The sequence below is a fragment of the Salmo salar genome, chromosome ssa16 (genome assembly GCF_905237065.1).
Source record: "Salmo salar chromosome ssa16, Ssal_v3.1, whole genome shotgun sequence".
Classification (NCBI taxonomy): domain Eukaryota; kingdom Metazoa; phylum Chordata; class Actinopteri; order Salmoniformes; family Salmonidae; genus Salmo; species Salmo salar.
In genome coordinates, this window is record NC_059457.1 from 40,012,889 (window position 1) to 40,035,112 (window position 22,224).

Here is a 22,224-nt window from a genome sequence, read left to right on the forward strand (position 1 = left end):
TTCAACAACATAATAAATTGTCTTTTCAATATTCAGGTTTATATTTTTCAATATTCATAAATTAATGTTTAAAAAAGTTATTGAAATCAAAATACTACTCATAGTACAGAGCAAGCATGTGACAGCAATGTTTGCTTTGTAGCACCTACAGATGAAACACTAATGAGTCTGGGTAAGACATGAGTAAGGCTAAAATGTCATAAATATACCAACTTTTATAAATGATTTCTCAATTATGTTTTAGATACAAATGTAAAATATGAGTCAACAGTCCTTCCTCTAAAGTACTATTCTATGGATTACATTTCATGAGAATCCTCAAAATAATGGATTTTTTTGTCTGGGTTTCATGAGGAATAATTCATAAATTGTTTACTTACAGGGAGGGACATAAGATTCCCCATAACATATCCTTCCATTTTAAAGAATAGGGTAAAGGTATGCATGTCTGTCTGTCTCCAGTGCACCTCATCCTTCCATTTTAAAGAATAGGGTAAAGGTGTGCATGTCTGTCTGTCTCCAGTGCACCTCATAACTAACTGTATATAGAACATTCACTTCTACACATACTCCAAAATCCATTCCCTGCCTAAACGGCCAGTTAAATCATCAGCTCATTGTCCTCATCCCATCACCGTAGTAACTCCAACCCTGTCGCCTGGTCAGTGAGTCTGGGTTCAGTGCTGAGGTCCGGGGTGGGAGCTCTGGTTATCCCCATCCAGAGGACCATACTGCACCCGGGCTTCAACAGCACCAACATGGACTATGATGTGGCCCTGCTGGAGCTGGCTGTCCCAGCACCCAGGTCCTACACAATCCAGTTGGTTTGCCTCCCCTCTCCTGTACACAACTTTCTGAAGAACACTGAGTGCTATATCACTGGCTGGGGCTCCATGAGGGAGGGAGGTGAGAGTAATGTCAGATATGAAGACATTCTGTTGTGATAAAATGTTTCATATGTTCAAATAAGTGAAGTGTGTATCAATCTTGAAATGTCATTCCTTGACAATGTGACTCATGTTAACATTTGTCTCACCCACAGGTTCTCTGACCAACCTGCTCCAGAAAGCTGATGTGAACATCATTGAGCAGTCAGACTGCCAGCAGGCATACGGCAACAGCCTCACCCCAAGCATGATGTGTGCCGGCTACATGGAGGGGGGCAAAGACACATGCCTGGTAAGAGCTCAAATGACATGAAGTGCAGTGCACACTATCTCCAAGTTAGATGCAACTGAAGTCTTTTAAAACATTTCAACTCAAGATAAGTTAACATTGTTCTGTACTCTTTGAGTGGTTGTTTATCCTAAGACTGCTGCACCTAAGAGATGCTTATCTTTACATTTTTTTCTTCTTAAAACTGCACCGGCAGTCAGCCTCCTCTTCTCTTAAGCTGCTTATGTAACCAAGTCAGCCGATTTGCATTCCTGGGTCCAGGCATCTAGCTAGCCAAATGGCACTCTACTCAGCAAAATAACAAAAATAATGCCACACGCAGTCAGTTCTCAAAAGTACATTTATGGTGACAAACATTTAAATCAGGTGACTTCTTTTTGTTCTTATGCTCTAAAGCCATCTTCCCAGGACCAATGCACATTTTGGATGTACTTATTGCCTTGTATTTTCAATTCTCTAACAAAGTTGTCAACCGAGGTCTCCGTTTCTGAAACGCAGGGAGATTCTGGTGGCCCCTTGACATGTCGTGAATTCTCTGGCCAGTGGTTTGTTGCCGGGGTAACTAGCTGGGGACATGGCTGCGGACGGACTGCTTTCCCAGGAGTCTATATGCGGGTCACTGCCATCAGGGAATGGATATCCAACTATCTGCACTTCTGAGGCTATGGAAGAGAGAAGGAATTGAGACTGACAGAGACATCATACAATACTTGAGGACACAAAATGGGTTTTCTACATTGCAGCCACCACTGGCATTTGTGTGTTACTGGTCAAGGAAGATATGCCACCAGTAAACTGCCTGGAGAGTCCAGCTGAAAGTTTAATCTTGGACAATAATGTGGATAACTGGTCCATGGACATTTTACTACAACATACATTATTAAATGGGGAAGTGTATTTATTTTAGTCTTTGTGGGTCCAACAATATATTTCATTTTATTGGCATTTACCCAACTGTCATTTGTCTTATTTAGCCAATCACCATTTTTATGCAAGTTCACTAGACCAACCAAAACTAAAATGTTTGACAATTATGTGCACAGCTATAGCAGATTCTTGTCAGGAAGTCTTGCATGAAAGCATCTTTACGTGGCTAAATCTACATAGCTTCTAGAAGCTGTTCAGGCACTACATGAAATATGATAGCCACTCTGGTTCCTCAAGCAACAGAACATTTATTCATTTTCAAAGGACAAAAACAGCAATTTGACAAATTTCATCTGGATTTATTTACTTCTGACAAGTGAAAAAGGCCATTCCAGTCAGTCACAAACACCTCAGTCCTCTGAGCAGCACCCACCGTTCAGCATTCACAGGCCATTTCTTTTTACTTCTCTACACAAGTCAAAGGGCTGAATGAAGTGGAGCTGTTCCCAGAAATCTGACAAACCAAGCACACAAAGCCAGCTGGGTTCAACACAAAGTCTGCACCACAGCAGACCTTGTTAAAACAGACCCACTACTGTGGTGGGCAGATAGAGTGACAACTGGAATGAAAGTCTTGACAATACTGTTTTGTTCTCAACACGTATTCTGATATAGGATTCTTTGCCTTGGCCGGGTTCACAGTTATGAAAACAAAAACTTGTTCCTCAATTATTCCCCATGAGAGAAACTAGGTTTACAGAGGAAAGCGGTGGTAAAATAAACCTTACCTAACCTCTTCAGGGAACTGTTTCACCCACACAAACACATAGCCACAGCCTGTGACAAACTTAAGAATGGGGACCTGGCACTGAACTTAAGGGGACAGTTACAGAGAGTAGACTAGTTTAGAGAGTGATTGAAAAGTGACAATTGCAGAAAATCTTTTCTAATGAAAATGAATTCATGACTCTTGTAATAAAAATAAAAATTATAGAAGATATCCATTTGTTAAACTATCCTTTAGTGAAAGGAGAATGTCCACAAGTATTATGGCTGCTGTTCACAAGGTCTGCAAACCAAACCTGTCCGTGAGGTGTTGTGTGTCATCGTGCCAGCCTCAGCCACTACCGTTAACACCTTCCCTGCCATATGTTTTGGCTTTGCTAAGGTGTGGCTGGCAGAGTAGGATGATGTTCATATACGAGCCCTTTCCCTCTGTAGTCTGGAATTGTAGGCACGGGACACAGTATTCCATGCATCCATATATCGATCCATGCACATAGCGATGCATTTCTGCAATAAACAGAAAAATATCAGTCAGCATTACCACTGCATAATATTTGCATTTTATGATGTCCAACATACCAGATGTCTCAAATGACAATTCACTGACTCAAGTTAGGGGTCACAAATCAACCACTTCACATCCATATCCCGTCATAATAATCTGCAAATAAATACACTGACATACCTGTTCAGAGTTATCCAACGTGCCTCCTGGTTTGCCTATGCATTTCTTGAAGCATTTGTCTGTCATCCTCTACAACAAAGGAGAAAGATAAGATTTAACCCACCATCACTCACATCAGGCTCCACGACCTGACAGGCAATTTAACTAACGTTACATTGATAGTAGTTAACTATATGCATGCAATAAAATATTTACATGGCTTGCTAACAAACAGCATGCATTCATTCATTGACAGGCTAAGGAAGCTAGTTAGCTAACTAACGTTAGCCAGCTTGTAGCTATAAGGCCTATTGTATTCGTAGCTTACTAACTAGTTGTATGGTGGTAGTAACTTATTGCTTTCACCTTAGCTTTTTCAACTTGCTACTCAACAATTAGTTAACCAGTCAGCTAGCTGTCCAGTGTCTAACTTTACCTGTATACAATGAATGTAGTTGACCATCCTAGTTAGCTAGTATAGCAAATTACCTGCAAGAGCTCTTGCGCATTAGCCACCGCAATCTGGACCTTCACTTGCTCCATGATTGTCCCGGTGTCCATTTTACCGGACCCAGCACCCGATGAAAAGTCGGAACCAAATCCGTCCATAACTAATTGTAATAGCTAATATTAATTTAAAGAAATTAAACTGTAGCTACCTAACTACACGTGTAGCTCTTGCAACCACTTCAACAAGTTGCTCTTGAAACAAGATAATTCGATCACATGACTTCCTGTAATTGTGATTCCAACATGGGAGATGTAGTTTTCAGTTTCCTAGCCGGTTCAGTTCACCAAGAGCCTGTTTTTATTTATACATTTTTTATTTCACCTTTATTTAACCAGGTAGGCAAGTTGAGAACAAGTTCTCATTTACAACTGCAACCTGGCCAAGATAAAGCAAAGCAGTGTGACACAGACAACAACATAGAGTTACACATGGAGTAAACAATAAACAGGCCAATAACACAATAAACAAGTCAATGACACAGTAGAAAAGAAAGAAAGTCTATATACAGTGTGTGCAAAAGGCATGAGGAGGTAGGCAATAAATAGGCCATAGGAGCGAATAATTACAATTTAGCAGATTAACACTGGAGTGATAAATGAGCATATGATGATGTGCAAGTAGAAATACTGGTGTGCAAAAGAGCAGAAAAGTAAATTAAATAAAAACAGTATGGGGATGAGGTAGGTAGATTGGGTGTGCAATTTACAGATGGACTATGTACAGCTGCAGCGATCGGTTAGCAGCTCAGGTAGCTGATGTTTATAGTTGGTGAGGGAAATAAAAGTCTCCAACTTCAGCGATTTTTGCAATTCGTTCCAGTCACTGGCAGCAGAGAACTGGAAGGAAAGGTGGCCAAAGGAGGTGTTGGCTTTGGGGATGATCAGTGAGATATACCTGCTGGAACGTGTGCTACGGGTGGGTATTGTTATCGTGACCAGTGAACTGAGATAAGGCGGAGCTTTACCTAGCATAGACTTATAGATGACCTGGAGCCAGTGGGTCTGGCGACTAATATGTAGCAAGGGCCAGCAGACTAGAGCATACAGGTCGCAGTGGTGGGTGGTATAAGGTGATTTGGTAACAAAACGGATGGCACTGTGATAGACTGCATCCAGTTTGCTGAGTAGAGTAATGGAAGCTATTTTGTAGATGACATCGCCGAAGTCGAGGATTGGTAGGATAGTCAGTTTTACTTGGGTAAGTTTGGCAGCGTGAGTGAAGGAGGCTTTGTTGCGAAATAGAAAGCCGATTCTAGATTTGATTTTGGATTGGAGATGTTTAATATGAGTCTGGAAGGAGAGTTTACAGTCTAGCCAGACACCTAGGTATTTATAGTTGTCCACATATTCTAGGTTGGAACCGTCCAGGGTGATGATGCTAGTCGGGCGGGCTGGTGCGGGCAGCGAACAGTTGAAAAGCATGCATTTGGTTTTCCTAGCGTTTAAGAGCAGTTGGAGGCCACGGAAGGAGTGTTGTATGGCATTGAATCTCGTTTGGAGGTTTGTTAGCACAGTGTCCAAGGAAGGGCCAGAATTATACAGAATGGTGTTGTCTGCGTAGAGGTGGATCAGGGAATTGCCCGCAGCAAGAGCGACGTCATTGATATATACAGAGAAAAGAGTCGGCCTGAGAATTGAACCCTGTGGTACCCCCATAGAGACCGCCAGGGATCCGGACAACATGCCCTCCGATTTGACACACTGAACTCTGTCTGCAAAGTAGTTGGTGAACCAGGTGAGGCAGTCATTAGAAAAACCAAGGCTATTGAGTCTGCCGATAAGAATACGGTGATTGACAGAGTCGAAAGCCTTGGCCAGGTCAATGAAGACGGCTGCACAGTACTGTCTTTTATCGATGGCGGTTATGATATTGTTTAGAACCTTGAGCGTGGCTGAGGTGCACCCGTGACCAGCTCGGAAACCGGATTGCACAGCGGAGAAGGTACGGTGGGATTCTAAATGGTCAGTGATCTGTTTATTAACTTGGCTTTCGAAGACTTTAGATAGGCAGGGCAGGATGGAAATAGGTCTGTAACAGTTTGGGTCTAGGGTGTCACCCCCTTTGAAGAGGGGGATGACCGTGGCAGCTTTCCAATCTTTAGGGAGCTCGGACAATACGAAAGAGAGGTTGAACAGGCTGGTAATAGGGGTTGCAACAATGGCGGCGGATAGTTTTAGAAAGAGAGGGTCCAGATTGTCTAGCCCAGCTGATTTGTACGGGTCCAGGTTTTGCAGCTCTTTCAGAACATCTGCAATCTGGATTTGGGTGAAGGAGAAGCTGGGGAGGCTTGGGCGAGTAGCTGCGGGGAGGGGCGGAGCTGTTGGCCGGGGTTGGAGTAGCCAGGAGGAAGGCATGGCCAGCCGTTGAGAAATGCTTATTGAAATGTACGATTATCATGGATTTATCAGTGGTGATCGTGTTACCTAGCCTCAGTGCAGTAAGCAGCTGGGAGGAGGTGCTCTTGTTCTCCATGGACTTTACAGTGTCCCAAAACTTTTTGGAGTTTGAAATACAGGATGCAAATTTCTGCTTGAAAAAGCTAGCCTTTGCTTTCCTGACTGTCTGCGTGTATTGGTTCCTGACTTCCCTGAACAGTTGCATATCGCGGGAACTTTTCGATGCTATTGCAGTCCGCCACAGGATGTTTTTGTGCTAGTCAAGGGCAGTCAGGTCTGGAGTGAACCAAGGGCTATATCTGTTCTTAGTTCTGCATTTTTTGAACAGGGCATGCTTATCTAAGATGGTGAGGAAATTACTTTTAAAGAATGACCAGGCATCCTCAACTGACGGGATGAGGTCAATATCCTTCCAGGATACCCGGGCCAGGTCAATAAGAAAGGCCTGCGAGCAGAAGTGTTTTAGGGAGCGTTTGACAGTGATGAGGGGTGGTCGTTTGACCGCAGACCCATAGCGGATACAGGCAATGAGGCAGTGATCGCTGAGATCCTGATAGAAAACAGCGGAGGTGTATTTGGAGGGCAAGTTGGTCAGGATAATGTCTATGAGGATGCCCATGTTTACGGATTTAGGGTTGTACCTGGTGGGTTCCTTGATGATTTGTGTGAGATTGAGGACATCTAGCTTAGATTGTAGGACTGCCGGGGTGTTAAGCATATCCCAGTTTAGGTCACCTAACAGAACGAACTCTGAGGCTAGATGGGGGACGATCAATTCACAAATGTTGTCCAGGGCACAGCTGGGAGCGGAGGGGGGGTCGATAGCAGGTGGCAACAGTGAGAGACTTATTTCTGGAGAGATTAATTTTTAAAATTAGAAGTTCGAACTGCTTGGGTATAGACCTGGAAAGTATGACAGAACTTTGCAGGCTATCTCTGCAGTCGATTACAACTCTTCCCCCTTTGGCAGTTCTATCTTGACAGAAAAAGTTGTAGTTGGGTATGGAAATCTCAGAATTTTTGGTGGCCTTCCTAAACCTGGATTCAGACACGGCAAGGACATCAGGGTTGGCGGAGTGTGCTAAAGCAGTGAGTAAAACAAACTTAGGGAGGAGGCTTCTGATGTTGACATGCATGAAACCAAGGCTTTTTCGATCACAGAAGTCAACAAATGAGGGTGCCTGGGGACACGCAGGGCCTGGGTTTACCTCCACATCACCCGAGGAACAGAGGAGGAGTAGGATGAGGGTACGGCTTAAGGCTATCAAAACTGGTCGCCTAGAGCGTTGGGGACAAAGAATAAAAGGAGCAGATTTCTGGGTGTGGTAGAATAGATTCAGGGCATAATGTGCAGACAGGGGTATGGTGGGGTGCGGGTACAGCGGAGGTAAGCCCAGGCACTAAGTGATGATAAGAGAGGTTGTATCTCTGGACATGTTGGTTATAATGGGTTTCACAGACAGGGCTTAGATTAAGCCAGGAGTAGGACTTAATGTGTACAGTCGTGGCCAAACGTTTTGAGAATGACACAAATATTAATTTTCACAAAGTCTGTTGCCTCAGTGTCTTTAGATATTTTTGTCAGATGTTACTATGGAATACTGAAGTATAATTACGAGCATTTCATAAGTGTCAAAGGCTTTTATTGACAATTACATGAAGTTGATGCAAAGAGTCAATATTTGCAGTGTTGCCACTTCTTTTTAAAGACCTCTGCAATCCACCCTGGCATGCTGTCAATTAACTTCTGGGCCACATCCTGACTGATGGCAGCCCATTCTTGCATAATCAATGCTTGGAGTTTGTCAGAATTTGTGGGTTTTTGTGTGTCCACCCACCTCTTGAGGATGACCACAAGTTCTCAATGGGATTAAGGTCTGGGGAGTTTCCTGGCCATGGACCCAAAATATCGATGTTTTGTTCCCCGAGCCACTTAGTTACCACTTTTTCCTTATGGCAAGGTGCTCCATCATGCTGGAAAAGGCATTGTTCATCACCAAACTGTTCCTGGATGGTTGGGAGAAGTTGCTCTCGGAGGATGTGTTGGTACCATTCTTTATTCATGGCTGTGTTCTTAGGAAAAACTGTGAGTGAGCCCACTTCCTTGGCTGAGAAGCAACCCCACACATGAATGGTCTCAGGATGCTTTACTGTTGACATAACACAGGACGGATGGTAGCGCTTCTCCGGACAAGCTTTTTCCCCCAGATGCCCCAAACAACCGGAAAGGGGATTCATCAGAGAAAATGACTTTACCCCAGTCCTAAGCAGTCTTTTGCAGAATATCAGTCTGTCCCTGATGTTTTTCCTGGAGAGAAATGGCTTCTTTGCTGCCTTTCTTGACACCAGGCCATCCTCCAAAAGTCTTCGCCTCACTGTGCGTGCAGATGCACTCACACCTGCCTGCTGCAATTCCTGAGCAAGCTCTGTACTGGTGGTGCCCCGATCCCGCAGCTGAATCAACTTTAGGAGACGGTCCTGGCGCTTGCTGGACTTTCTTGGGTGCCCTGAAAGCCTTCTTCACAACAATTGAACCGCTCTCCTTGAAGTTCTTGATGATCCGATAAATGGTTGATTTAGGTGCAATCTTACTGGCAGCAATATCTTTGCCTGTGAAGCCCTTTTTGTGCAAAGCAATGATGACGGCACGTGTTTCCTTGCAGGTAACCATGGTTGACAGAGGAAGAACAATAATTCCAAGCACCACCCTCCTTTTGAAGCTTCCCGTCTGTTATTCAAACTCAATCAGCATGACAGAGTGATCTCCAGCCTTGTCCTCGTCAACACTCACACCTGTGTTAACGAGAGAATCACTGACATGATGTCAGCTGGTCCTTTTGTGGCAGGGCTGAAATGCAGTGGAAATGTTTTTTGGGGATTGAGTTAATTTGCATGGCAAAGAGGGACTTTGCAATTAATTGCAATTCATCGGATCAGTCTTCATAACATTCCGGAGTATATGCAAATTGCCAACATACAAACTGAGGCAGCAGACTTTGTGAAAATTAATATTTGTGTCATTCTCAAAACTTTTGGACACGACTGTACTAGTTAAACTATGACATTAATGTAGCTTTCATGAACGTGGCTTACATTTGCCTTAGTTAGTCGGAGACTATGGAGTCCTGGGCTTCGGTCCAAACACTTAAGACACACCCTCGTCCACTTACCCTCGCCTTATGCCCTTGGGGGAATCCCCGTCACCATCTTGGCGGGTGGTCTAAATGATTAGCTAAGCAAGGCAAGTTTGCAACGTAAGGCCCTCGCTTTCAGTCGGCTTTGCGAGTGTACAATTATGTTTACTCCCGGGCCTGAAACTCTCCATAATTCAATTTGCGACGATTGCACATCTGCTAAGAAAAGTCCGCAAAAACTTAAAACAACATCAATGGAGAAGTAAACATACAAGTGTAAGTACAAACGAATGCAAATAAGTTAGAAAGTGTGCTACTAATGCACAAACGTTTCTTAAAAAGTAAATATGTTTTTGTTTGGTTATCTTTCGGGAATTGTAGAAATAAAACATTTTCCTTCTTCATAAGTTCCAGCTAGGCATGCTAACGTTAGCTAATTAACTTGCTAGCCATCTTACAGTAGGTGAATATTAATAATTATATATTTAATATTAAGTAGACCTGCAATCATAATTGACTGCCGCTCATAAAGCGCCCACAAGCTACCGGTAGTTGAAAACACAATCATCGTGGGATCAACGGGTGACGAATTTCCGGCCAAGGGTGGCCCATTTAAAAATCATTCCTTCCTCCCTCGCCCTGCAAGTGTATACTCGTCAGACGTCATCAGAAGTGTCCACTTAATTTGAGGGCTGAGGGGATAGGGTGTATCTTTAAGATTTTGGACCGCAAGCCCTGGAGTAAGTAAGGTAAGTAAGCCTAAATGAGAATACCTGTGTTAAGCCTGATTAGGTTAAGTATGAGCACATGCTGTTGGTCTAATGATGCTCATAAAAACCCGAAATGGAATAGAAAACACCATTACTGGTGTGAATCTTGAGACAAAAACAATGGCAGAGGCAAAAATAATTTGTGAGTCAAACCATCCAGTTAGTGAAAGTAAAAACCATACTACTGCTACTGAGCAAAAGAAAAAGAGTGGTTGGGCTGCAAGTTGAAGTGAATTCAATACATTTGTAACCACAAGAAGAGTACAACTTCAGGTGAAATATCTTCATCAGTATTTCACATTTCTCTTTCATATTTGTGACATCACTTATATTGAATGATATCTGCCTTTATAGACTCTGTGGAAGAACCTTAAACTGGCTTTAAAAAGAGAATGCCGAGATCATAAGAGAGTGGTTTACTACTGGTGGTGGACCACCAAAAAAAAGACAAGACTGATGAATCCAGCAACCTCTGGATGGTATACCAGATGATGACCATTTGGACATTTCAGATGAAGAACTGAGCACAAATGGTACATATACCCAAAAAAGTAAATTGGTTACTTCCTTTGTTAAATATACTGCTCAAAGAAATAAAGGGAACACTTAAACAACACAATGTAACTCCAAGTCAATCACACTTCTGTGAAATCAAACTGTCCACTTAGGAAGCAACACTGATTGACAATACATTTCACATGCTGTTGTGCAAATGGAATAGACAACAGGTGGAAATTAGGCAATTAGCAAGACACCCCCAATAAAGGAGTGGTTCTGCAGGTGGGGACCAAAGACCACTTCTCAGTTCCTATGCTCAGTTCCTACAACCCACACAAGTGGCTCAGGTAGTGCAGCTCATCCAGGATGTCACATCAATGCGAGCTGTGGCAAGAAGGTTTGCTGTGTCTGTCAGCATAGTGTCCAGAGCATGGAGGCGCTACCAGGAGACAGGCCAGTACATCAGGAGACATGGAGGAGGCTGTAGGAGGGCAACAACCCAGCAGCAGGACCGCTACCTCCGCCTTTGTGCAAGGAGGAGCAGGAGGAGCACTGCCAGAGCCCTGCAAAATAACCTCCAGCAGGCCACAAATGTACATGTGTCTGCTCAAACGGTCAGAAACAGACTCCATGAGGGTGGTATGAGGGCCCGATGTCCACAGGTGGGGGTTGTGCTTACAGCCCAACACCGTGCAGGACGTTTGGCATTTGCCAGAGAACACCAAGATTGGCAAATTCGCCACTGGCGCCCTGTGCTCTTCACAGATGAAAGCAGGTTCACACTGAGCACATGTGACAGACGTGACAGAGTCTGGAGACGCCATGGAGAACATTCTGCTGCCTGCAACATCCTCCAGCATGACCGGTTTGGCGGTGGGTCAGTCATGGTGTGGGGTGGCATTTCTTTGGGGGGGCCGCACAGCCCTCCATGTGCTCGCCAGAGGTAGCCTGACTGCCATTAGGTACCGAGATGAGATCCTCAGACCCCTTGTGAGACCATATGCTGGTGCGGTTGGCCCTGGGTTCCTCCTAATGCAAGACAATGCTAGACCTCATGTGGCTGGAGTGTGTCAGCAGTTCCTGCAAGAGGAAGGCATTGATGCTATGGACTGGCCCGCCCGTTCCCCAGACCTGAATCCAATTGAGCACATCTGGGACATCATGTCTCGCTCCATCCACCAACGCCACGTTGCACCACAGACTGTCCAGGAGTTGGCGGATGCTTTAGTCCAGGTCTGGCAGGAGGAGGGAGGAGGCAGGAGGAGTCAGGAGACCATCCGCCACCTCATCAGGAGCATGCCCAGGCGTTGTAGGGAGGTCATACAGGCACGTTGAGGCCACACACACTACTGAGCCTCATTTTGACTTGTTTTAAGGACATTACATCAAAGTTGGATCAGCCTGTAGTGTGGTTTTCCACTTTAATTTTGAGTGTGACTCCAAATCCAGACCTCCATGGGTTGAAAAATTGGATTTCCATTGATTATTTTTGTGTGATTTTGTTGTCAGCACATTCAACTATGTAAAGAAAAAAGTATTTAATAAGATTATTTCTTTCATTTAGATCTAGGATGTGTTGTTTAAGTGTTCCCTTTATTTTTTTGAGCAGTGTATATTCCACTGTCTGTCAATCTTTACTCTTCTTTCATTCTAAGGACCATATGAGTTTATTTGTGCTTCTAACAGTGTTCTTTTTCCAGAGGAAAGGAATCTGAACAGGTTGGAAGAGCCAGTGCACAGTGAGTGTGTACCCTCCACATCTGCTATAGCATCCCTGAGAGATGCTGCCACCACCTTTCAGCAGAGAACAAAAAAGATGACCATGCATGAAAAGTTAGCCAGAGAATTTCATGAGCATAAAATGAAATATCTGAAGGAAGAACATGAAATAGAAATGAGAATTCTACAGGTTGAATTGGATATGAAGTTGGAAGAGAGAAGTATGATCCGAAAAAGATAGTAATGAGACAATTGTGATTACCAGCTATGGTGAACAATATATGTAAAACATTTCAATGTTGTCATTTGGATATTCATGAGTATTTTAATCACCACAAACTACATTTTAAACCAGCCTTGGTTTAGTCACTTAATTTTTCTGCACACTATTTGAATTTTGTACAGAACAAACATTATCAAAGCAAAAAAAAGCCATAATGAATACATTCCATATTTAAATGCATCTCATCTAGTTGAAGTGCTGCAATGTGAAAGCAACTCTGTATGCAAGTCCTCGTTGGTCATTGCCTGCCTCAGCCATGGGCACATCTGCTTGAACCTGATCTTCCATTGGAGGAGGTAGTTGTGCAGCACAGCTGTAGCAATGATCACCTTGCAGCATCTTTTTGGCTTGAAACGAAGTGTATTGCGTAAACACTGGAATCGATTTTTCCGTACTCCAAACATACGCTCGACCATCCCTCTCGTGCGGGTATGAGCTTGGTTGTATCTTTGCTGCTCAGCTGTTGTGGGATTTATGTATGGAGTAAATAAAAAGTTACTCTGACCATATCCACTGTCACCAATTAGTAGTCCACTTTGTTGTCCTCTCTGAAACTGAGCACACAATGAAGAGTTGAAAAATCCTTGAATCGTGAGTTGCACCTTTCCAACGGGCAACAATGTTTGAAAACTCTAAATTAGGAGTGGATACACCCTGAACATTGATGGAAGACCAGTTCCTACGGTTCCTGTACACTTGATGGGAAAATGACATCCATCTATACAGCCAATCAGTGCCCATATTCATAGAATTGCACTTTATAGTTGGCTTGGCCAGCAGCGTCAGGAAACTTGATGTAAAAGACCTCTCAGTTCACAAATGGCCCTGTTTCACGATGAAAGATTCCAGATGCCAAAAACCTCAAAGTGATCAGAACTTGGAGAGAATTGGGTAAAGGCCTTCCTATTTGAGACAGAGAGGAAAGTCTAGGCTCAAGCAAAGATTATCTCCAATGCATTTTCTTTGTACATACGAAAGCGGTCTCAAAGCTATTTCATCAAAGGAATTTAATGGATTACTCCTATCCACAAGTACTCATCTGGCTGGCCTCTGTAGTGAATGTTTGTCTTCATTTAGATATTCCAACTAGTCCATGCTCCCTCATAAACAGTACTAAGCAGAGGTTAAACCTGCCTCTTTGAAGGATTAATTTAAGCTTCAATTTAGTCCTAGAGTAGCTCTAATCCTCCCTCTTGCAATCAGCTTTGTTTAATCCAGAACAGGATAAATCTTAGACTATTTTAAGATAACTCTAGTCTGTACAAGTCGCTTTAAGACAGCACAAAACAGGCATTTTACTCTTGGAATAGGCTTAAGCGTTGTCTGTGAAACCGGCCCTAAAAGTTGTATATCAAGTGCGAACATTTTGTCTTGATTCATTCATTGAAATAAAAACCTTTAACATAATCTGCCTGAATTGTGTTTTAGTCCACCTTAACATTTTTGGGACATATGAGTGTGTGGTGTGCTATATTCCAACACATACACTACCGTTCAAAAGTTTGGGGTCACTTAGAAATGTCCTTGTTTTTGAAAGAAAAGCAGACATTGGCTGTGAAGTTAAGTTTTTTTGTAAGTATATAGCATATGTATCTGTCTTGTATTCCAAGTAACGTTTACAAGCATGTAAATATTTGTATATTTTTCCATTTGTTTTCTGGTAAATATTTGAAGCTTGTTTGAATTGGCTGTAAATGTATACATTTGCACATTAAAATGTATTCATTGCAAGTAAAATGTTCAATTGACTGAAATTGACTGTTCAGTTGCCCAGTTACAGACTTACTGGTCCTTAACCCCTTCTCCCTAGTCATTCATCTTTTGTGTCCAATTCCAAATCAAATTTTAGGCCAAGGTTGGTATGGAATTGGACATTGGTTTCTAGTTATTGTTTGCATATCTGGAGGTTCTAGATTTGTGTGTGTAATATGGCAGAAGTGTCCCGGAGTCCATTACACAGCAGGGTTGAGTCATCACCATATTGCTACACCTATCGAAGCCCCATCAGGTCAAGCACTACAAAGATAGAGTAGGGTGTTAAAAATCCTTCTCTCGGCCTGTACCTTGACGTGGTGAGAGGGCTTCCAACTAACCCAGGCCCATGTTATTGAACCCCTGACTGAGACTGGATGCCTGTCGAGGACAAGTGACAGAAAGAACTATCCACAGCACCCGATCAAGCATCTCCTAATTATGCCCCTTTCCTCATCCTTTAACTCTTTCTCTCCTCCCAACTGACAGAGATTTGAAGGAGCAGAAGACTTACAAGGCAAGCATACATTGTTGCCAAGGGGCCCAACTTCCTGTGTCATGCCGATTCCTATTGTTAATTGAAGCCATTTGGGATCTGCAGTAATGGTGCCATCGACGTGTTCAAGAAAAATACTCTGGCTCAATGCATACAACACCAGGAGCGACCCAAAAGTTATTGGTGGCTATTTCCTTGATACGGTTGGGGAAGTGGGGGGCTGTGCCCGCATTGTAGGAGCAGACATGGGGACGGAGAACAGTCGTGTCTGGGACATGCAACGGTACCTACGACAGAATGATGATGCCATTGGGGGTGAGAGAAGAATCTTATACGGTTGATCCACCAGCAATCAGAGAATCGAAAGCTGGTGGGGGTTTCTGCCTAAAGTGTGTTGATTTTTGGCTTGAGCACCTCCATAGACTGAAAGATTCAGGTGATTTCAACAGACTTCTTGGACAAGAACCTTATGCTGTTCTGCTTCCTGGGCTTGGTACAGGTACCTGCCACACTGTACTGCACTTGCCTATAAACGTTCTTCTTCCTTGTCCATGTACCTCACCAATACTGCAATCACAAGCATATTTTGTAGTGTTTCTGAAAACAAGGACAGAATGTAACAGAATGTTTTATTTCCCTATGATTTCCCATATCTAATTGCAATTGAATTGCATGCTGTTAGGAGCAGACAAGCGTCCAACTTCAATCAATAGACCCCCCCGGTGTATCAGTCATATGCCGATCAGTGTATTCTCTATGGCCTGTAGCGGAAATCAAAAAAATCTGGAGCAATAGTTCAATAATCTTTACGCGTATTCACTATTTTACAATTCTAAAGTTCAGTGGAATGGGAACAATGTCATCGGAAACATAGCAGTCTCTCTCCTATGAGGCCTTCCACATGCCAACACACTATGCCAATCCCAACGAGCCACAGGTTTTGAATTTTGTCATGAGCTCTGAGTTGAGTGGCCGTGTTGCCCCTTTAATTAATTTATTTTTAGGATGTGTGTATTGCTATGCATTACTGCGCCGTTGGAGCTAAAAACAAGCTTTTTTTCTGCACCTGCGATAACATTTGCAATTATGTGTACACAACCATTAAAATTATATTTTTTTGCGTTGCTGTCCAGCAACTGGTGGTGCTGAAATCTCAGAGGTAGCGCTCCTATGTTTATTTGGCGCTGATTTGTGCCACTGTTCATGGTCCTGAATCAATACCTGTGTGCTGTTTTAATGGGCACATCTTGGAGTTCATGGGGCTTCTCCCATGGCAGGCCACTAAGCCTAATACACAAACTTCTGAGCCCCAAACTCGACAAGGGCTTTGAAAAACATGTAGGATAGGCTACTGGTAGTCCCAAATTATGGTAAAATACCTATATTTTTTCCATATTTTGGCACTTGTAGGGCTTTTTATGTTCATGGTACCTTTATAATAACATTTCCACCTCTACAGGATTTATTGGATGCTACAAAAGAGACCTGGAACACCTGATCCACCCCCCAAAGAATGAGAATGTCCCCCCATTTTCGGCCTGATGTCACGTACACAGTTCCAGAGTTGTATGACACACACACACACACACTTGTGTGGTGTGTCACAAGAGGACATAACCAGCTGTGAGGACCATCGTGTCCACCGTCATGACAGCTTGTGGTGAGGATGTGTATACCTTGTGCTCCTACACCATGGCAGAGAACAATCTAGCTGTTCCTGCAGATGCATACATGATCCTTGACCTCTACCTCACACTAAGGGAAGAGCTGTTAGTACTTTTAAACCCCTGAGAGTCCATGGTGGTATGCATGACTGAGACTGTAGGCCTATTTAATTCTCCCTCTACCACTCAGAAATATACTAGGTATTTACCAGTAATATTATTTGAGAATCAATGGATAGGAATTGTGCCTTTAAGTAACAGTATACGTTTACATTTTCAGACAAAATATAAGCAATATTGACTTTTGTTATCAATGATCCTTTTATTTCATGAACATGTAAACACATGAACAAACTTTGGACTCAAACACATGGAGTTTTTACAAAGTAGGATGGGACGAGTGCGCACTGTGGAAACACGTCTGTAAAAAATATAAGTGAAAACCGAGTCCTTACGCTAATTATTGGTAGTTGTTTGGCAAACATAGATGCAGCTCGTCTTTCAGATGGTCTATAAAAATCTAAACATCTGGGCTGTATGCAATTTGAAATTATGATTTGAAAAAAAAAAGTTACATTTTTGTTAAGAAAACTAAGACAGAAGATGCTCCAGACCGAAATTACACACTGATCTTCAGCCTTTTCAGTCACAATCGATAAGTCACCCATCAGAGTATTCTCAATTTAATATTATTATTATTATTATTTGAAAATAGTTTTGATATTGTTTAGGTGTACTTTTGATGGACAAGCAACTTGTTGGATGAAGGGGCAGGGAGGAAAAAACATACTCCCAAAAACTGCTTATAACAAATTCTGCCTTAATTTTGCCGGACCCCAGGAAGAGTAGCTGCTGTCTTGGGGATCCATAATAAATACAAATGCTTGTTTTGTGATTTAGAAATTGTAACAATGTCAGTGTGTTTTAAAGAAAAGTCAAGGATGGGGACAATGGCATTGTGTACAGCATGTGTGTGTTCTTCAGCAGTCTTGGGGGCTTCTTCCAAAGTTACTCTTAGTTTCAACACAAGGACATGTGCGCCAGTTGAAGAAAGTAAGACAGGGTAAAACATAACATTGTGAATGTAGTTGTTGAATGTGTTGTCAACATAATTGGGTCAGGTAGCCTGGTGAAACAAGACAGATACATTTATACCGCAACCATCATCCTCCCTGGTAACTTTTGACAATTCAACTACTAATGCTATATGATTGATTTGAGAAAGTTCATTGTGTGTGTGTGTGAGAAAATGTTTCACTTACATTTAAATGATGTCCATCACCCACACTTGGAATCCAGGACCTGGGTGAATTCCTCTGGCATCTCAAGGTATGATGTGTAGGTGTTGGGGGATCTCCAAAACACATCCGCAGGTGTGTGATTGGGGCTTCTCACAAAGTCACTCTTGGGCTCAACAAAGTAGATGTGAATGGGTGAAGACACAATGACATCGGCACCTGTATAAAGACACAAGGACATCTGCACCTGTATAAAGACACAAGGACATCCGCACCTGTATAAAGACACAAGGACATCCGCACCTGTATAAAGACACAAGGACATCCGCACCTGTATAAAGACACAAGGACATCCGCACCTGTATAAAGACACAAGGACATCCGCACCTGTATAAAGACACAAGGACATCCGCACCTGTATAAAGACACAAGGACATCTGCACCTGTATAAAGACACAAGGACATCTGCACCTGTATAAAGACACAAGGACATCTGCACCTGTATAAAGACACAAGGACATCTGCACCTGTATAAAGACACAAGGACATCTGCACCTGTATAAAGACACAAGGACATCCGCACCTGTATAAAGACACAAGGACATCTGCACCTGTATAAAGACACAAGGACATCTGCACCTGTATAAAGACACAAGGACATCCGCACCTGTATAAAGACACAAGGACATCTGCACCTGTATAAAGACACAAGGACATCTGCACCTGTATAAAGACACAAGGACATCTGCACCTGTATAAAGACACAAGGACATCTGCACCTGTATAAAGACACAAGGACATCTGCACCTGTATAAAGACACAAGGACATCTGCACCTGTTTAAAGACACAAGGACATCTGCACCTGTATAAAGACACAAGGACATCTGCACCTGTATAAAGACACAAGGACATCTGCACCTGTATAAAGACACAAGGACATCTGCACCTGTATAAAGACACAAGGACATCTGCACTTGTATAAGAAAGTAAGACATAACAGAGAAACAGTAAATTACATTTGCATTTAACCTCCATAGAAGCAATATCAAACAAAACACACGCTAGGTGGTGGGCTACTTAATTATCATTGTTCAACATTGATATTACCTGTGCAAAATCTGAGAAATTGCTTTAGGCAGTTAGTTGAGCAGTTATGGATGTACTTCTTTTAAAAAATCCATGATCGTTTGTTCCCTCTTGATTAAGGTATCGTGTTTAACAGCTGCAGCAACTCTGGCACGAGGCTCCCGAGAACCTAGTCAAAACCCCCAAGATGCAGTTTCAACCTTTTCAGTACGCTGTTCCAGCACTCAGCAATGTAGGCAGGATATGATTTCTTTGTGGGTGACTTCAAGTAGCATCTTCTGCCAGTTCATCTCATTGATCAGAATCTTGACATCATGTGCTCCCAGCAACTGACGAGCAATCTTGGATTGACTGTTCGACGATTACCTTTTCCTCACTTGGTATAGACTCCAAAAATGTTGCCAAGAAGTCTTCAGATTTGATCTGTTCTCCAAGACAGTGTTGCAGAAATGGCTTGGCCAACGCTAAAGGGAAGTAGCCTACCATGTTATAGCCAAGGATCATCACTTTTGCAACAATTTCCCATGAGTCCTTCATGTCATGGGAATTTTCATGGTCCCACTTGTGCACTTCCTCATGAATGTTTCCCAGTATTCACTTAAGGCGTCCCTCAGCACTCCACCATGGGCCTCACCTTTCTCTGTGGTGCCATTGGGTAGAATCATTTCTCTCTAAAATGGTGTCTTCAGAAACACTCCCATCTTGAATGGCAGCATTCAGGTCTTGGAACACATTTCCTCTACGAATTCTGATTCTGGGTATCCTTTGCGGGGTGGGGATAGGCCTCGGCTTTGAAAATAACATAACGTCAATTGGAAGCGCATCATCAAGCAAAGCACTCATCTAAAAAAAGCATATCCCACTTGAATTTCTTTGTCCATTGATATTGATACACCCAGTATTTTGTCACTCAAACCTGATATTTCAACCATTGGTTGTGAGGGGGTATCAAGAGCCTCCTGTCTGTTTATAGCAGATGCAAATGTTTTTGTTCTGTCATCTTCCTGGCCAGGTGAGTGGAGGGAGTGGTAAGCTTGAAGGCCGATGGGATTGTCCTCTGTGTCAATTTCCTCCGATTCCAGGCTTTCTTTGCAGCGGATGGTAATGTCCCTTGTGCTGATTTCCTCCAATTCCAGGCTTTTGTCGTCAGATGAGAAAACGTTGGTGATTCTGTTGTACATGGTTCTGTTATTCTTCTCTGTGGAGATAGAGGCAGCTGCCTTGAGACTTTCATCTGCCGCACAGTTTTTTGTTGTTGCTGGAAAGATAGAAAAGTTTTAAACATTTTAAGACTTTTCTGAGTTCGTATTGTTCGACCAATGTAGTAGATGGGTCTAGGTCTTCCTCAGTAAAGTCTCGCATGGTGAATTCAAAAATCATTAACATGCCCTAGTTTGCTTTTTCTATTTTGAAAGAAAGTGCCTTACTGACCTCCAACAGCTCTGCCATTGTAACCGTCTTTGCTGCCTTTTATTGTCGTCTCACCACCTTTCTTTATCTGTGACTTTGTAGAATGAGTTGACACCAACTTGTTCCAGCCATACAATTTGGAAAGTACATTCTGTTTTCTAATCGTTGGCATTTCCAAAGTTTTGCTGATTTCTCATTACTTTTCTTTCAGTGTTTAAAATGTTCTATATCCCTCTCTGCAGCTTTGGATACACTTGATCCCTGGAGAGCGGCCACTTCTCTTTTGCAGTACTGCCTTAAGATCACCAAATCTGGGCACGTATTGTGTGAGTTGGGCATCCGTCATGCCCTCGACGGCACTGCAGTCAATCTGAAAACAAAGGAGGAAAATAGTTACAGCTTTGAGCAAGTAACTTTATTTGATAGCTGGTTATAGTGGTTGGCTGAATAAATTTCGATGTAATACATAGATAGCTCAATTAAAGCAAGAATCCATAACTGAAATAATAAAAAGCTGAGGAATGGGCCTGGAGAAATGTAACCACTCAAATTCATACACAGAGCTATGGATGCAAGGACTGACCATCCATGATATCAAAATTAAAACAAGTTTATATTTTGGGTTCTGATAGGATGTGACAGTTGAACTAAGCTCATGAGGCATTTATAAGTTATATTCTTAAAGAATCCATCTCTCTCTCATTAATCGATAAGTCCAAAAATGGATGTCACAAACACAGCGATGTGTGAGAAACTGTGCCCCAACTATCCCACTGCCCACAAACGGGAGAATTACATACATCTGGCTAGGCAGCAGCACTGTCCTATCAGCACCACTGAGTTGATCTGCTATACCAGGGTTTCCCGAACTCAGTCCTGGGGCCCACCCTGAGTGCACATTTTGGTTTTTGCCCTAGCACTTCACAACTGATTCAAATAATCAAAGCATGATGAGTTTAATATTTTAATCAGCTGTGTAGTGCTAGGGCAAAAAACTAAAACGTGCACCCAGGGGGGAACCCAGGACCGAGTTTGGGAAACCTGCCCTATACTTGTCCAATGAGCGGAGTCACTGCGCACGTAAAGCGCTGTCCATTCAGCATTACTGAATGTCGGCTGCTGTCTCAACTCCCCATGGCTAGAACTTCTTGTAGCCTACTTCCTAATTTAGCCATTGTTTGGTTGAGTTTGCTTTTTGTCATGCATGTGTTGCAGTCAGTTGCAGTGTGGTGCATACATTGGATTTATCGATTGACAGAAATGGTAGCAGAAGGTGAATATTGAACTGTTGTTGCATACACATCCAGATGATGCTGTGCAATGATGCTGTCGGTGTTCGAAGCGTCACCTTCTGCTACCATTTCTGTCAAGCCGCATACGTTTGATAAATCCAATTTATGCACACATCAAACGCCATGCTACAAGGCAAACGCAGCGTTTCATTGGAATTGAATGTAATTGTGGTGTACCAAAATGCAATGTCGCTGTCGGTGTGATCGAAGCGTTACTGTCAGCTAGCTACATAAGCAATTATAAATCGTTTACCTGTTTTAATTGATCTCAGTTTTTTCTCTCTCTACAATGACGCCTAAGAGGCTCCATACCAATTAGATCAGCTCTGAAAAAGAACTGATGTGATTGGTCAAAAGACCAAATAGCGGAAAAAATATCAGAATTGGGCTGCCTGTCTAAACAGTGACACAGATAAAGTACCGTGAACAACACTTATATGAAGATTCGATTTAGGCCTGAATGTGTGGCCTTCAAAAACAA

General features: G+C 42.8%; 3 protein-coding genes across 6 annotated transcripts in view; 1 reads left to right on the top strand and 2 right to left on the bottom strand.

The window, feature by feature from the left end:
• The window catches only part of tmprss9 (transmembrane serine protease 9), a 29,196-nt gene extending 27,071 nt beyond the window's left edge, over positions 1–2,125 (top strand). For all 3 annotated transcript variants that reach the window (XM_014148708.2, XM_014148709.2, XM_014148710.2), the window contains 3 exons: positions 641–906; positions 1,043–1,179; positions 1,675–2,125. In XM_014148708.2, the coding sequence (XP_014004183.1) occupies positions 641–906; positions 1,043–1,179; positions 1,675–1,836 (565 nt within the window). In that variant the 3' untranslated portion in view covers positions 1,837–2,125. The remainder of the gene's footprint in view (positions 1–640; positions 907–1,042; positions 1,180–1,674) is intronic.
• Positions 2,126–2,331: 206 nt separating this feature from the next.
• Positions 2,332–4,248, bottom strand: timm13 (translocase of inner mitochondrial membrane 13 homolog (yeast)). Its single transcript, XM_014148711.1, has 3 exons — positions 3,983–4,248; positions 3,515–3,583; positions 2,332–3,336 (listed from the first exon to the last, which is right to left on the bottom strand). The coding sequence occupies exons 1-3, from the start codon at positions 4,100–4,102 to the stop codon at positions 3,238–3,240; spliced, it is 288 nt and encodes a 95-aa protein (XP_014004186.1). The 5' UTR covers positions 4,103–4,248; the 3' UTR covers positions 2,332–3,237.
• Positions 4,249–17,083: 12,835 nt separating this feature from the next.
• On the bottom strand, positions 17,084–22,083 carry LOC106573561 (uncharacterized). 2 transcript variants are annotated; one of them, XR_001321368.2, is made up of 5 exons: positions 21,997–22,083; positions 20,473–20,821; positions 19,063–20,299; positions 17,979–18,173; positions 17,084–17,842 (listed from the first exon to the last, which is right to left on the bottom strand). XR_001321368.2 is itself a non-coding variant. In XM_014148704.2 (4 exons), the coding sequence occupies exon 3, from the start codon at positions 18,988–18,990 to the stop codon at positions 17,995–17,997; it is 996 nt and encodes a 331-aa protein (XP_014004179.2). In that variant the 5' UTR covers positions 18,991–20,299; positions 20,473–20,821; positions 21,997–22,083; the 3' UTR covers positions 17,087–17,842; positions 17,979–17,994. The 2 variants fall into 2 exon arrangements, 1 of the variants encoding a protein (XP_014004179.2); XM_014148704.2 differs by having other exon boundaries at positions 17,087–17,842; positions 17,979–20,299.
• Positions 22,084–22,224: the final 141 nt, after the last annotated feature.